The sequence below is a fragment of the Procambarus clarkii genome, chromosome 21, assembly GCF_040958095.1.
Source record: "Procambarus clarkii isolate CNS0578487 chromosome 21, FALCON_Pclarkii_2.0, whole genome shotgun sequence".
Lineage (NCBI taxonomy): Eukaryota > Metazoa > Arthropoda > Malacostraca > Decapoda > Cambaridae > Procambarus > Procambarus clarkii.
The window spans coordinates 29,908,618-29,923,901 of NC_091170.1; the positions used below are offsets into that span (position 1 = coordinate 29,908,618).

Here is a 15,284-nt window from a genome sequence, read left to right on the forward strand (position 1 = left end):
TAAGATTATAATATTGTCCTGAGGCAGCAGTATAAAACATTATGTCCGAGAAAAATGACATCACAAGACCGCAATGGATCTGTGAGCCCATCATGGTTCAGTCGGTAGTGCGTGTGCCTGGAGAGGCCAGGTTTGCATGTTCGAGCCCAATGTATAACCTCAGTGTTTTTCCTTACCTTCTTGCCAAGATTTATTGAGCAAAATTAATAGGTTTCTGATGAAGCTTTAATAATTAAAATACACATTTACTGTGTGTGTCAAGTAAGAGTAATTATAATAATAAAGTAGCCAATAAAGCGAGCGACAAATATATATTATTCCAAATAATATATCGATTAATATCTTTAGTTGTTATCTTGAGGTTATCTTGAGATGATTTCGGGGCTTTAGTGTCCCCGCGGCCCGGTCCTCGACCAGGCCTCCACCCCCAGGAGGCAGCCCGTGACAGCTGACTAACACCCAGGTACCTATTTACTGCTAGGTAACAGGGGCATTCAGGGTGAAAGAAACTTTGCCCATTTGTTTCTGCCTCGTGCGGGAACATTCATTCTAAAACTATGAGAGTCAAACCACGTGCAGTTTATCAATAATAAAACGTGCACGTTTTAATGAATGGTATAATGAAAGAAAAGTTGTACTCCTTAACTTATTCTTCTGAGTTTAGTTTTAAAGTGCTTAAAGTGAACCTAGAATAACATGGTTGATTTGGTATTGGACTTAAGGACGCCTATATAAGCTCTGTAAGCTTATTATGACCACCACAACAGCTTACTTATTTATGTATATATATGCAAGAAGTTACATTGGGTTTATGAGTGTACATGAGAGATTACTGACCCATCAACAAGTTTACTCTAGTCCTGAACATAGTCCAGGACTAGAGTAAACTCTTAGTGTATTTACATCGATAAGTGAGGTATACCTTTCAGTGTACCTATCCCTTGATGATGCTGAACACATGCAAACACCAGTAACAGCACTTCAGAAAATAAATATTTAGTGTTTTGCATAAAAAAATACATTAATTTCGTTTTAGTGTCTGTTTTACTAAATTAATCACTGATACAATTTTTCTGCAAATTATTTCATAAATATAAAGCAATAAATGAAAATAACAGACACGTATATTAGTATACATACGACCGTCTGGAGGAGAATTGTCGATAATATTCGAGTCTACCCAAAACAGTGTCCGTTTTCTCTCTTTTGTTTGTCACTGACGGGATACTATCGAACAAAATTTATTGAACAAAATATAACAAATCTCTTGAATTAATAAATATTTGTCAGTAATTTTATTATACCAATTATTTAAAAAAAATTAAATTGTAACATGATGTACGATTCAGTGGCAAGATAAGGTTCGAAAATTATTTCATTCCTCTTCGAATGCGAGATTGTTTACATTGCGTCCCAGTAGGAGACGCCGGCGAATGTTGACGGTCGTGAGTGAGACACTAAACAGTCATTGGGAGAATAGACCCTTCACGAAAACTGCACGTACCATCAAGAAGAAGAAGAGGCACTAATAAGAAGCATGGCGTCACTTCTGGAGTATCTAAATACTACAAGAGAAGCTCTGGTAAGTCTCATGAGTCTCCTGATAGTTTGAGATGTTAGTGAAATTTCTAAAGTGCTCCTGTGCTTTGTGGATACAGGCTCATAGAGCATTGTACCAGGGAGAGGGGGATACAGGCTCATGTAATAATCACTGCTGCGTAGATACAGGCTATTAGAGCATTGTGCTTGGTGGTTCAAGGTTGGTATGGCATCGGATAGAAGCACGTTGGGTGCAGGTATAAGGGGCACTGTGCCAGGTGGATATCCGCTCATATATCACTGTGCCATTTGGGTGATATAGGCTCGTGGACTACTGTCTGGTGAATACAAGTTCATGGAGCACTGTGTCAGGTGGATACATCCTCATAGAGCATTGTATTAGGTGGGTGCAGGCTGAAAGAGCACTGATTTAGGTGGATATAGGCTCATGGGGTACTGTGCTAGATAGATGCAGTGGATACTGGTTCATGGGGGTACTGTACTAGGTGGATACAGGTTCATGGAGCACTGTGCTAGGTGGATGCATGTCCATAAAGTACTGTACCAGGTGGATACAGGCTCATGTATCACTGGTGGGTAGACGCAGGCTCGTATATCACTGTGCATTAAAAGAAAATCAAAATGCAGATGTGGTTTACGCAGACTTTGCAAAGGCATTTGGTAAATGTGACCATGGAATGATAGCCCATAAAATGAGGTTAATAGGAATAAAAGGTAAAGTAGGGCGATGGATATTAAATTTGTGGTCAAACAGAACGCTGAGTAACAGTCAATCATATAAAATCGAGTTTAAGCACAGTGAAAAGCTCCGTACTTCAGGACATATTCCTTGCACCACTGCTTTTTGTTATTCTCGTGTCAGATATAGACTAAAATACAAGTCACAGCTTCGTGTCATCTTTTGCACATGACAAAAATCAACATGAAAATTACATCTGTAGAAAACATAGAAAAACTACCTGCTGATATTAATAAAGTTTTCGATTTGGCAGCATACAATAATATTAACGAAAAATAAAAGATTAATTGAAAAGACTGATAAACCCACTAGAGCATTGAAAGATCCTTTTAAAAGACAGAAGGACCCTATTAAAGGACCGATGAAACCTATTAAAAGACTAAAAGTATTTATTAAAAGACTGAATGAACACACTAAAAGATTGAAGGAAACTTTTAAAAGACTGAAGGAACCTATTAAAAGTCTGAATGAAACTATAACTGACTAAATGAACATACTAAAAGGCTGAAAGGATCTGTTAAAAGGCAAGAAGGTGGTTCAGCAAAATAAAGACTGCTGGGGTGTGATTCACACTGAGTAGTGTGTATTAATAAAATTATGTCATTATTGTTTTTGTTAATGAATATGTCTTTGTTTACAACATAATTCATAAAGGCGCCTTTGTATTTTAAGAAATAACATGTTACTTGAATAAGACAACAAAATAACAATAAACTTGTACAAATGAGTTAAAAATATTAGGTTACGTGTTGGATTGTGTTCCCATCTAACTCTTGCCACCTTCTGACGCCTTCTTATCAAAAACTCTAAATAAAGTCCTACTTCCACACTCCTGTATTCTCTACCCTTGACAATGTCTTCAAATATAGACAAAAGTTTGGTCTGTCGTGTTTGTGTTCTGTTCAAAAGTTTATATACACATAAAGATCCCCCCAGAAACATATTTTTTATTTGTAAAATAATCGTAATGGAAATAAGTTAGAAATTAAATTCTTAACTCTGAGACTGAGGTCTGAGACGATCTTTTAGTCTTGTAGTATTCTCATCGGGACACTTAATGACTGTGGTGTTTGTGCAGAATCAACAAAGCAACATGTTTCCTCAGTCACCGACGGGCTGTTACTGCTTGCAATATATTGGCTTCTTGGCTAAGAGACATTCATGTGCAATGAGGAGAGAAAGTGTGTGCGTGTGTACTCACTTAGTTGTGCTTGCGGGGGGTTGAGCTTTGGCTCTTTGGTTCCGCCTCTCAACCATCAATCTACTAGTGTACAGATTCCTGAGCTTCTCGAGCTCTATCATATTTACATTTGAAACTGTGTATGGAGTCAGCCTCCACCACATCACTGCCTAGTGCATTCCATTTACTAACTACTCTGACACTGAAAAAGTTCTTTCTAATGTCTCTGTGGCCTATTTGGGTACTCAGCTTCCACCTGTGTCCCCTTGTGCGAGTACCACCCGTGTTAAATAATCCATCCTTGTCTACCCTGTCAATTACCCTGAGCCTTTGGTATGTGGTGATCATGTCTCCCCGAGCCCTTCTATCTTCCAGCGACGTGAGGTACAGCCTGTCCTCATAACTCATGCCTCTTAGTTCTGGGACTAAGCCTAGTGGCATACCTCTGAACTTTTTCCAGCTTCGTCTGTGTGTGTGTGTGTGAGAGAGAGAGAGAGAGAGAGAGAGAGAGAGAGAGAGAGAGAGAGAGAGAGAGAGAGAGAGAGAGAGAGAGAGAGAGAGAGAGAGAGAGAGAGAGAGAGCTAGCTGATCAGGTGTGGGTCATCCCCAGAAGTCATCGCCAGGGGCCAGCCTTCACGTGGTCTTGGGCAACGAGGCGTGCGACTTGGACTCCGCTGTTAGTGCTCTCGTCTACGCCTTCTTAATATACTCCTTACAGCAGGTAGGTGGTGGTAGTGCAGAGGGTGGGCGGTGTGGTGGGTGTGTGCTGTGGAGGTGTGAAGGCTGGTGTGTGGCCTGGAGGGTGTGGAGTGGTGGTGTATGTTCTAGAGGGTGGAGTGTGGTGTGGTGGATTCTTGTGTTGTGTATGGTGTAGGTGGTATGGAGGGTGGGTAGCTTGTGTGGTGTTGGTAATGTGGATGGTTTTAGTTGAGGTGGGTTGTGGTTGATGGTGGTATTGGTGAGTGGTGACTAGTTGTAGTATTCACTGGTGGTAATGATGATGATTGGTGTTGAGTGATGACTGATGGTATTAGTGGTGACTGGTGGTAGTAATGACTAGTAGTGACTGATGGAAGTAATGGCTTGTGGTGACTTATAGTAGTAGTGATTGGTGGTGACTGGCGGCAGTGGTGAGGAATTTTTACAGTATCTAATAAAGTCTATTTACTTGTTTATAATTAACGAACAAAACCCAGTACAAGACGAAGTTAGTAAACACTAATTTAAAAACTTTTCTCGATAAATTTGTGGCTTCGAAATATATATTTTTCTATGTGAGCTTTAGTACCTGTGCTTGTGTTCGCGAGGTGCCCAAGGAAGGAGAGGGGGTGGTGGTGGTCCCTGTACTCAACATTCCCCGACAAGACTACCCGCTCAAGACGGAGGTGATCTACTGGCTTAAGAAGCACCACATCCACTCACAGGCGCTCTTCTTCAGGCAAGTCCTGGTTTAGTCTCCTTCAGGTGAGCCCTGGTTTAGTCCTTCATGTAGGACCCTGTTTAGGTTTCTATTCTGCAGCCTGTTTAGTCTTCAATGAAGTTCTACTTTAGTCTTTATCAGAAAGGAGCTTGTTCGATGTCTATTTTTGAGTGGATCTTCCGCCAGCATAACTGAGGGTTCTCGACGCTTATTCCCTTGCTGCCCCTCCAGAGAGGATGTGGACCTGAGTGAGCAACAGAGGGCGGGGAAGCTCCAGCTCACCCTTGTGGACCACCACGTCTTGCCAGCTGCCGATGCCCACCTCGACACCTCCGTCGTGTTTGTCCTTGACCATCGCAAGCTCGAGCGCCGGCCTGACTCAGGTAAGTCCGACGATGGTGTTGTAACACTGTAAAAGTGTTTGGGTTAGTTTATTTAAAATATATATAGAGTACACGAGTCACAGACAAGGATCTGAGAGGCGCCAGTTGTCTGCCTGAGATCTCACACCTCTAAGCGTTAATGACCCAAAGTGACCTGAGGTCAGATCATGCGAATTTCACCTTGCTTCCGCTAAGCTCTTAATTGTAGTCTGGTAGCCTTCAAACAAACCGACGTTTAAGGAGTGGCTTGGTAGTGCCGGAGGCTATCTACTTGTGGGCGGGGTTAGCTACTAGGTTCCCCAATATAAACTCGGAGAGCTATCCAGCAAGGAGGGAAGAGACAGAACAGCAGACGAGAGCAGAGACCTGCTCCCTACCAGGGAGGCTGTCGGCCGGCAGGGGCGAGACAGTCTCTGTCAAGCTACAGACCCCCCCCCCCCTCTCTATTCAACTTAGACTCAGTACTCGGTGAGTGAACATTAAGGTGACTTGGTCGTGTTTACATATGTTGTGTGATGATCAGGGGCAGTCAAGTTGTAGGGTTCTCAGATTCTTGGATGATGACTCACTTTGCATATTAAACTGGAACATTTTAATTGAATTGCTAAATTATGATACTTCATGTGAAATATAATTATGAATTTATTATTTAAATTGTGTTTAACTTTGTTCCCTAGAGATTTTGAGTTGAGATGAGAAAGCCTCTGTGATTACTGGTTTCATGATTTAATGAGTACATGTTTGGAGTTGATACATGGTAATAACATCTTTTGAGAATATTTTGATACAGGCAAGTTCCATTCCTTGTCTTGTATGTAATGATCATGAATGGATGGTGGCAGCATTTCGTCTTCTACTATCTACTCTTCTACTTCTACCTATCTACACCTCTCCCTCCACCCTTCTCTAAACTCTCACTTTCAACTAATGACCCTTCTCGCTCCTCCCACCTCTCTGCCTCTCACCCCAAAACCTCACTAATTACTTCACTATTCATTTCTTTCCTTTCGTTTTCACTTATACGTTTGTGGCAATGATGCTGTATTCTAGAGTTCTCTCTAGAGTTTCGGGTAACTGATCCAGTTACGGCGCCTTGTAGTCTTAGCACCTAGGTAGTCAAATACCTAGGTTACAAGGTGTTGAACCAGAGAGGTTGCCTTAGGAACTCTGGAGGGTGCTCTAGAATAGTTAGCTAACTGGGGACGGGATAACGGACTAGAGAGAGCTGTTTCCCCCGGCCTCGTTAGATAACTGGGGGGTGGAATAATGGACTAGGTAGAGCTATTTCCCACACCCCCCGTTACAATGGTGGCAGCGGTGTTGAACAATGTTGTAGGTAGTTGGTGTTCTTTTAACATTGTTCAGTCCCACGTGTCTTTTTGCCGCTCAGGCGCTATCAGGGAGATCTTGACAGGTGTTTTACTTTCGCGATTTAGCGAGTTTTTTCAGGCTAGGAGATGGTGATTCTCTGGTGTTGTGTTTAGTGATTTTGTGAGTTTTGTGGTATTCAGGGAATGTTCACCAGAACTTGCGTGTGTAGTGATTTATGTTAGTAATAAGATTTGGCGATTTGGGAACTTAGCGGTGTTGGTAGTGCAGGTCAGCTGAGTGTGACAGGTGACCTCGCATGTCCCACGGGGACACCCAGCCACCGCTGGTCTCCAGGTCAGTGGGGAGTGGCAGGTGTAGTTTTTAAATAGTTTAAGTAGTGGTTCTGCTCAGATTATTGCGATCGACTGTTTTACTCCATTTGAACGCAATAACCCGAGGTGTACTGGTCTTGTACAGCATGCTAGGGGGAGCCTTAGTATGTCAGTAGACTTCACGTTGGGGACGCTCGACGTTAGATAGTCTGGTCACAGGGGTGGCAACAGTTTGGGGTTGTTGACCGGCGGAGAAGCTAGGGAGACACTCTGGGTCACGTAGGTGGCTGTAGGTTAAGGGTGGGAGTAATGGTTAATTATGTACTTAAGATTAGGAAAGGTACAGTTAAGTTAGGCTAGTGTTTTGTCTATTAGTGTTGATTTTTTTTTTTTGTGTGACAAGTTAAAAGTAGTGATGACCTTATTCTCTCTTCTCTAACTTTACTCTGTTACTGTTTTATGTTCCACCAAGTCGATATCATTCAGAGTTAATTGGATTATTTAAAAAAAAAAAAAAAAAATTGAAGTGTAGTTGTTGCCAGGAGGAGAGCGTTATGATATAACTGTGTAACCCTATACAAACTACAGGGTCACACAACAGCATGGAACACGGGTATTGTCGCCTTTATGTTCATCCACAGGTGGGAGCCAGAGGAGAGGCGCGACGCATATGCAGAAGAGGGAGACGGCTGCTGTGTACCACACTCACGGGCGTTAATCACCACCACCACGACCAGCCCACTACCTGGAGGTCACGGCTCCACCACCATCACCACCCCAGGGGACCCCAAGATGCAGCCCTCTCGGTCAGTCAACATTTGACCCCCAGTGGACCCCAGGTCGTTCTGCAGACGACCCCAGACGACCCAGTAAAAATGGAAGAGGAGCAACAACGATTCCAGTCTGTCCCACCAACATCGGTCTACCCAGGATGGACCCCAGGACGGACGGACCCCAATGGACCCCAGGTCGCTTGTCAAAGACCCATGGGAGGAGGAAGAGAGAAGAAAGAAGAGAGAAGAAGAGAGAAGAAAGAAGAAAGAAGAAGAAGAGAAGATAAGACAAGCTGAGTGAGACATGATACCTAGTGTCCCTTGCTGGTGTCAGCATCATTGCATGGAGCGTAATTGCAAGACAGGATCGTTTGCCTTGACTGGCCGCCCCTCCTGCAAGCAGGTAGCTCTGTTGAGTGATTCTTCCTGTGTCATGCAGACTTGATGTGGCTGTCAGAAGTAGCTCTCTGAAGGAGGCGTGCTGGAGCAACAGGGAGGAAGAAGAGTAGGATGGGATTTCTACTGTTGGCAACTATATGAAGGTCTCGAAACTTGTAGTCCCTATAGCTGTGAAGAACCCCAATATACGTCTCTCATGGTGACTGACGTAGGGCCAATTACAGATCAGCTGGGACAACCGAATTCCACGGTCCTGTGCGCAGTTCAAGTAGTAACGGCTTTCGGGTTGACCAAGGGCTGTTGTGCGTTAACGACGGAGAAGCGACGGAGGCAGTTGTGTTGAAGAAATGTGGTACAGGATTATCTACAAGACCAAGCAGTGACGTCGCCCAGCCAGAGACAATGGACGTCTGTCTACATATTTCATTTTTTTAGAGTAGGATGATGTATATTTGTTTAGCTAGGATGTATTCTTTTCGTTAATAAAGTTGTCGCACACAGCTAGCTTGCTTTAGCAGTGTTGCAAAAACTTTATTTTCGGGGAGAAGGGGAGATGTAACACTGTAAAAGTGTTTGGGTTAGTTTATTTAAAATATATATAGAGTACACGAGTCACAGACAAGGATCTGAGAGGCGCCAGTTGTCTGCCTGAGATCTCACACCTCTAAGCGTTAATGACCCAAAGTGACCTGAGGTCAGATCATGCGAATTTCACCTTGCTTCCGCTAAGCTCTTAATTGTAGTCTGGTAGCCTTCAAACAAACCGACGTTTAAGGAGTGGCTTGGTAGTGCCGGAGGCTATCTACTTGTGGGCGGAGTTAGCTACTAGGTTCCCCAATATAAACTCGGAGAGCTATCCAGCAAGGAGGGAAGAGACAGAACAGCAGACGAGAGCAGAGACCTGCTCCCTACCAGGGAGGCTGTCGGCCGGCAGGGGCGAGACAGTCTCTGTCAAGCTACAGACCCCCCCCCCCCTCTCTATTCAACTTAGACTCAGTACTCGGTGAGTGAACATTAAGGTGACTTGGTCGTGTTTACATATGTTGTGTGATGATCAGGGGCAGTCAAGTTGTAGGGTTCTCAGATTCTTGGATGATGACTCACTTTGCATATTAAACTGGAACATTTTAATTGAATTGCTAAATTATGATACTTCATGTGAAATATAATTATGAATTTATTATTTAAATTGTGTTTAACTTTGTTCCCTAGAGATTTTGAGTTGAGATGAGAAAGCCTCTGTGATTACTGGTTTCATGATTTAATGAGTACATGTTTGGAGTTGATACATGGTAATAACATCTTTTGAGAATATTTTGATACAGGCAAGTTCCATTCCTTGTCTTGTATGTAATGATCATGAATGGATGGTGGCAGCATTTCGTCTTCTACTATCTACTCTTCTACTTCTACCTATCTACACCTCTCCCTCCACCCTTCTCTAAACTCTCACTTTCAACTAATGACCCTTCTCGCTCCTCCCACCTCTCTGCCTCTCACCCCAAAACCTCACTAATTACTTCACTATTCATTTCTTTCCTTTCGTTTTCACTTATACGTTTGTGGCAATGATGCTGTATTCTAGAGTTCTCTCTAGAGTTTCGGGTAACTGATCCAGTTACGGCGCCTTGTAGTCTTAGCACCTAGGTAGTCAAATACCTAGGTTACAAGGTGTTGAACCAGAGAGGTTGCCTTAGGAACTCTGGAGGGTGCTCTAGAATAGTTAGCTAACTGGGGACGGGATAACGGACTAGAGAGAGCTGTTTCCCCCGGCCTCGTTAGATAACTGGGGGGTGGAATAATGGACTAGGTAGAGCTATTTCCCACACCCCCCGTTACAGTGTGAATTAATGGCGTTATAAATGAGTTGTTGCAAATTATATCTTATCATTTTGTGTTACTGTATATTTCTCTCGTCTGGTGGCAGTGCCTGGAGGAGTGGTGGTGGAGATGGTGGGGTCCTGCTGCACCCTGGTGGCAGAACAGATATTGTCACGAAACCCCACCTTGCTGGACGCTGTCACTGCTGGCTTGCTCTATGGTAAACCTCGCACGTTCTTCTGAGCTGAAGCATATTGTCAATTTTAGTCGCAGTGAAGCCACCCATTGTCTGTGATATCATGTTGATAGTGCTTCTTCTTCTTCTCTTCGTCTCGCTGCGCCAGGAACGATTATTTTGGATACGGTTAACTTGAACGAGGCGGCCAAGCGAGTCACCCCCAAGGATGTTGATATTGTCCATCGTCTCCGGCCCCTCCTCCAGTCGTCTGTAAATAGGTGTGATATTTGGCCCCTTCCTCCCATCTTCTGTAAATAAGTGAAATTTGTCGTTTTCCGTTAGTTACCATTTAAAGGTTACAGTTTTCCTTTGTCGTTTGCCATGCATTGTCTTCCTTAATACAAAATAAATAGATGTCCTGCTCATTTTTTTTGTTAAATATCACTTAAATCTTAAACTTTTAATTTCTCTATATTTAAGTGACAGTTGTCTGAGGTGTTTTGTTGACATTGTTGGACACTCTGGCATCCATATTTTGTATATCGAGCCAATTACAGTTGGTCTCAAAAATATATTACATTGATTTACCTTCAGACTTTGCTCATCATCGATAATTATTGTTATTGTTAGAGATTAGTTACTAGAGGAATATTGACTTGGAGAACAGATTTGCAGCTTCTCCAGACATTTCCTTTTCTATACTGGAGGCCTTGTTAGGGACCCGATTACTCATAAATGCTCTGTTGACTATCTTAAAAAAATAAAAATTACTGAAAATATTTTACTTCTCATTTTTTTTGTTCTGTTTCATTCTCGTGAGGGTCTTAAAGTTTGTTTCTTGAATCCCAGTTGCGATATCTTGTTCTAGATATGTTGTTACATCTATCAATCAACGCTTTCCCCCATCCTTTCCATTCCCTTTGGACATCAAAGCAAAGCAAATCAACGCTTTAGAGGCTCTTAAATGCTTGTTTCGTGAAAAGAGTTTTATAATTCACCTAATTCATTCCACGGGTCATCGGGTGATATGTCCCGTGTCTGGATGGCTACTAAGTCAATTTTTTCCCCGAGTCAGAAACGAAATCTTCCAAGAGCTGACAACTGCAAAAGGGAATGTGTCCGGCCTGACCACAGAGCAGCTGTTGAGGAAGGACCTGAAGGTTGTGTCGGCAGGAGACCTAAAAGTTGGGGTGGCCTCTGTGCCCATGATGGTCAAGGTGCGTAGTAGGTGGTGTGTGTTTGTGTGTGTGTGTGTGTGTGTGTGTGTGTTGAGTAGTGACTGTGATCAGTGGTAAAGTAAATTAGTAAACTGTCACACAACGATACAGTGACTGACTCCAGAGCTTTGTGTAGAGAGAGAAGAACCGCCATCATCTGCTGTCTCTCCCATGTGTGTGTGTGTGTGTGTGTGTGTGTGTGTGTGTGTGTGTGTGTGTGTGTGTGTGTGTGTGTGCGCGCGCGCGCGCGCGCGCGCTCTCATGCCTGCAGAATGGAGCTTCAGGTTTTTTGTATAGCATTACTACTTTTAAAAGTATGTGTGTGTGTGTGTGTGTGTGTGTGTGTGTGTGTGTGTGTGTGTGTGCGTGCGCGCGCTCTCATGCCTGCAGAATGGAGCTTCAGGTTTTTTGTATAGCATTACTACTTTTAAAAGTATATATGATGGGAGACATGTGGGGCTGGGATTCATTGCTACGAACACCTGCTGAGCAGCTGGAGAGGTGGAGTCCAAGATCTGAAGCTCGAAACTGCATGTGTGTTTATAACACAAATAGGTGTTATAAACACAGTTGTCTCTGTTATTACCATGTCTCAAATAAACTTACATGATTATTCTATTAATTATAAAACTACTTTTAATATAAAAGACTTCTTACTTATTGTTTTTCAGAAATTCCTCGAGCAAACTGAGTTGGCCAAGACACTCTCGGATCACTGTATCAGTCAAGGCTACAGTGTCTTGGTTATCATGGGTATTGACATCTCCGGGGAGACTGTCCGCAGGGATATTGCTATATTTTCACCCCGAGACGGCTTCAGGAACCAGGTGTGTTGATTGGTTGGGAATCTTTGATATAGAGACTTCCTAGAATACCACAAATTGTGATTAGATTAGTTTGTAATATTCTTTTTGATATACTGTATAACGGATGTCATAATCTCTATCACTCACACACACACACACACACACACACACACACACACACACACACACACACACACACACACACACACACACACACACACACACACACACACACAAAGGCGGGGTCCAAGACCTAATAGCTCGATTCTGCAGACACAAATAGTAAACACACACACACAGTCTAATTTGTTCAAGAGCTTCATCACACGCTGTTTCCCCTGTGCTTCAGCTGGTGCAACACCTGTGTGAGGCCCAGGACAGAGTGCTGCAGCTGCTGCCATTTGAGTCAGGCGTCGACGGGTGTTCGGCTTTCCTCCAACGTAACACAGCCGCCTCAAGGAAGGTTGTCCTCCCCTTTATCAAGGAGTGGTTGGCCAAGAAGAAGCTTGATGGCTTGGATGACCATCAAGAACCCTTGACAGGTCACTAAAGAATATCATGATGGGTAAATATAAAACTTATGACTAGCTGGCTATTAAGAATCAATGGATTTACCAAGATTCATAAAATGCATTTCGATGGTTGTTCAAAATATTGTCTCATTGAATAAGACAAAGTTTCTTCTGCATGTCTAACAAGAGTGTAGAGGGACTAACAAGATGCTCTGTCATCGGAAATATATCCTGGATGACCACTGAATGGACACCAAGAACCACTGGTCAGCGACCAGGGACGCCGAATCACAATGGACTAACCAATATCCGCAAAGACCCACTGATTGGATAGATATAGATAACCACTAACTGGATACCCACTAAGCATGTCTGGATAGTTAGTAAGAATTGCCTATGGCTCTCGAGACGGGCAGCCTGTAGCTACCAGTCTTATGGCAGCTGTGAGACAGCTATTTTCCCACTATTTTACGCTAAAGAAAATTGATAAAAAAAACTTCAGCAAAATTGCCAGAATTGAGGGAAAATAGAACGAGGGGAAAAACCTGAAAACTGCCAGTGTTTTAAAGTTTTAATATTGACAAGCAGTGTAATTTTGCAATTTACTTCTACGTTGGTTTTAATATGTACAGTAAATGTATAAATGATGTATATATAAATGTATATTATATGTATAGCTGTATATATAATATATATACAGCTATATATATTTATATATAAAAGCCAGCTTATATATTTGGGGCAGCTTGGTTCTAAGTGGTTACTATATATAGCGACCAATTACATTCCCCTTTGTTATAACCTTTCATCCGCTTTCTCCTCCCCTTTCTTATCTTAAACAAAGGTTATCTAAGATACAAAAATAGTGGAGGCAACTTTTGTAATAGTTTAGCTCTGACACAAACAGTTTATAAGTTTTAGCAATAAACAATTCAACATAAACAAGGAATCTGTGTTTTTGTTTTTTTGTTACCTACTCAAGGCACTAATGTATAGAGGATTTGTTTGTAACATTGTTCACAAAAGAGGCGTTACAATTTCTTTTATAAAGATCCAATATGCTGGAGTGAACAGCAAACATGTTACGGGTTTTCTGACATCTTTAACACAGGAAGCAGAATGTTATAAGAATGTGTACAGATGTCCTTGAATTAGTGTCTGTAATGAGACAGACACGACCTTCCGCCTGTGTCTACCCGACACACACACACACACACACACACACACACACACACACACACACACACACACACACACACACACACACACACACCAACAACAACAAACATCACCTGCGACCCACTTTCGCCTCTGACCAACCAGCAACCCATCTGCCTAATGGGCCCCTCTCTGTCCCCGACTTGCAAAATCATGGGTGACCCATTACCTGCACACGGCATAATGGAAGCGCCGAATCATCCCATAGCAACCCACAGCGCTGATTCACAGATTGTAAAGCACGCGGTGATCTACAGCTGTGGGTGTTTGTTGCCAGGAAGTCGACCTGTTATTCCTGGGTCAAATGACCGTGGGTACCTCGCTCTGTGTGTGTCATTTTTTTGTCGTTATTCATTTTGATCTCGTTCAAAATGTTCATTATTTATTACATCTGGTTATTTTTAACTGGTTGTGAGCGACGTCGACAAGCCCTCCTGTGGTGCAGCGATAGTTAGAGGAGTCGGTTCCCAACTGAGAGGACCCGGGTTCTATTCCCGCTGCAGGCCGGAGACTTTTGGGCATCGTTTACTTTCACCTGATGTCCCTGTTCGTCTAGCTGTAAGTAGGCACCAGGGAGTTAGTTAACTTTTGAGGTCGCATCCTTGGACAGGTCACTCGATGTATAAGAGGGAAAAAAAGAGGACTCTGTCTACTTTTGCTTGTTCTACCGTAGTGACCAGAGGGTGTCTGTCTCTCTGTCTGCCAGCACTTGTCCAGTCCGTATGGCGCAGCGGAGCCTAGTATGGTGGCACGGTGTAAGCTGCAGGGTAGTATACCCGGAACATACCTGAGGTATACCTGAATCATACCTGCAGTGGGTTCTGGAAGTTCTACTAATCAAGCCCGACCTGGGGGGGGGGCCAATTTGGGGCAGCTTGGTCCAACAGACTGGTGTCTGAAGCGGCACGCTATGGTATGGTGGTATGATTGGTATCCACTTGATATCTAACTCACAGCTTGAGTGACAAGGTACTTGGTGCCTCTCCACCGGGAGACAGACCATGACCCGGATTTGTTTGATTTACCTATTGATGATTTCGCGAGTGCGTTTACTCCTGCAGCCCGGGCGGTATATACCCAAAGATTTTACACAAAATTCCTAGTTTCATTACTTTTGGTTTGTTGAACTGACTCATACTCAACAGAAGCAGTAACATATATTTTTTCATCTATGTTCAAAACTATCTTTTGCCCCCCTGGGTTAGTGTTGGCACCGACACACTAACGGGGTGGCCGTCGACGCTAGCGGGGAATAATTACCGACAATAAGGGCACTGGGGAACTGGGTAGTGTGTCCATTACTAGTGCATTGTTTCCTCCGGGATCTTCACGCCGAACTGCTTCCTGGTCGAGTGCGCCCATGCCCTGTGCAGATTTTCACCCTTATACTAATTAGAGGAAAACAAACCCCGTACATCACTTACCAACACTTGAG

The 15,284-nt window shown here is 43.1% G+C and overlaps 1 protein-coding gene across 1 annotated transcript; it reads left to right on the forward strand.

Annotated features, from left to right (window-relative positions):
- The first annotated feature begins 1,405 nt into the window (after positions 1 to 1,405).
- Positions 1,406 to 13,576, forward strand: pn (exopolyphosphatase prune). The gene is made up of 9 exons (XM_069328247.1): positions 1,406 to 1,582; positions 4,090 to 4,200; positions 4,787 to 4,921; positions 5,135 to 5,282; positions 10,025 to 10,138; positions 10,263 to 10,374; positions 11,172 to 11,313; positions 11,985 to 12,140; positions 12,469 to 13,576. The coding sequence occupies exons 1-9, from the start codon at positions 1,538 to 1,540 to the stop codon at positions 12,667 to 12,669; spliced, it is 1,164 nt and encodes a 387-aa protein (XP_069184348.1). The 5' UTR covers positions 1,406 to 1,537; the 3' UTR covers positions 12,670 to 13,576.
- The last annotated feature ends 1,708 nt before the right edge of the window (positions 13,577 to 15,284 follow it).

What these genes read in the sequence shown, in the direction of transcription:
- pn (XM_069328247.1), top strand. Translation starts at nt 1,538, where the DNA reads ATGGCGTCACTTCTGGAGTATCTAAATACTACAAGAGAAGCTCTG. An exon ending in CTGTGCCCATGATGGTCAAG is followed by an intron (nt 11,314 to 11,984) that starts GTGCGTAGTAGG and finishes ATTGTTTTTCAG; the next exon opens with AAATTCCTCGAGCAAACTGA. An exon ending in GAGACGGCTTCAGGAACCAG is followed by an intron (nt 12,141 to 12,468) that starts GTGTGTTGATTG and finishes CCTGTGCTTCAG; the next exon opens with CTGGTGCAACACCTGTGTGA.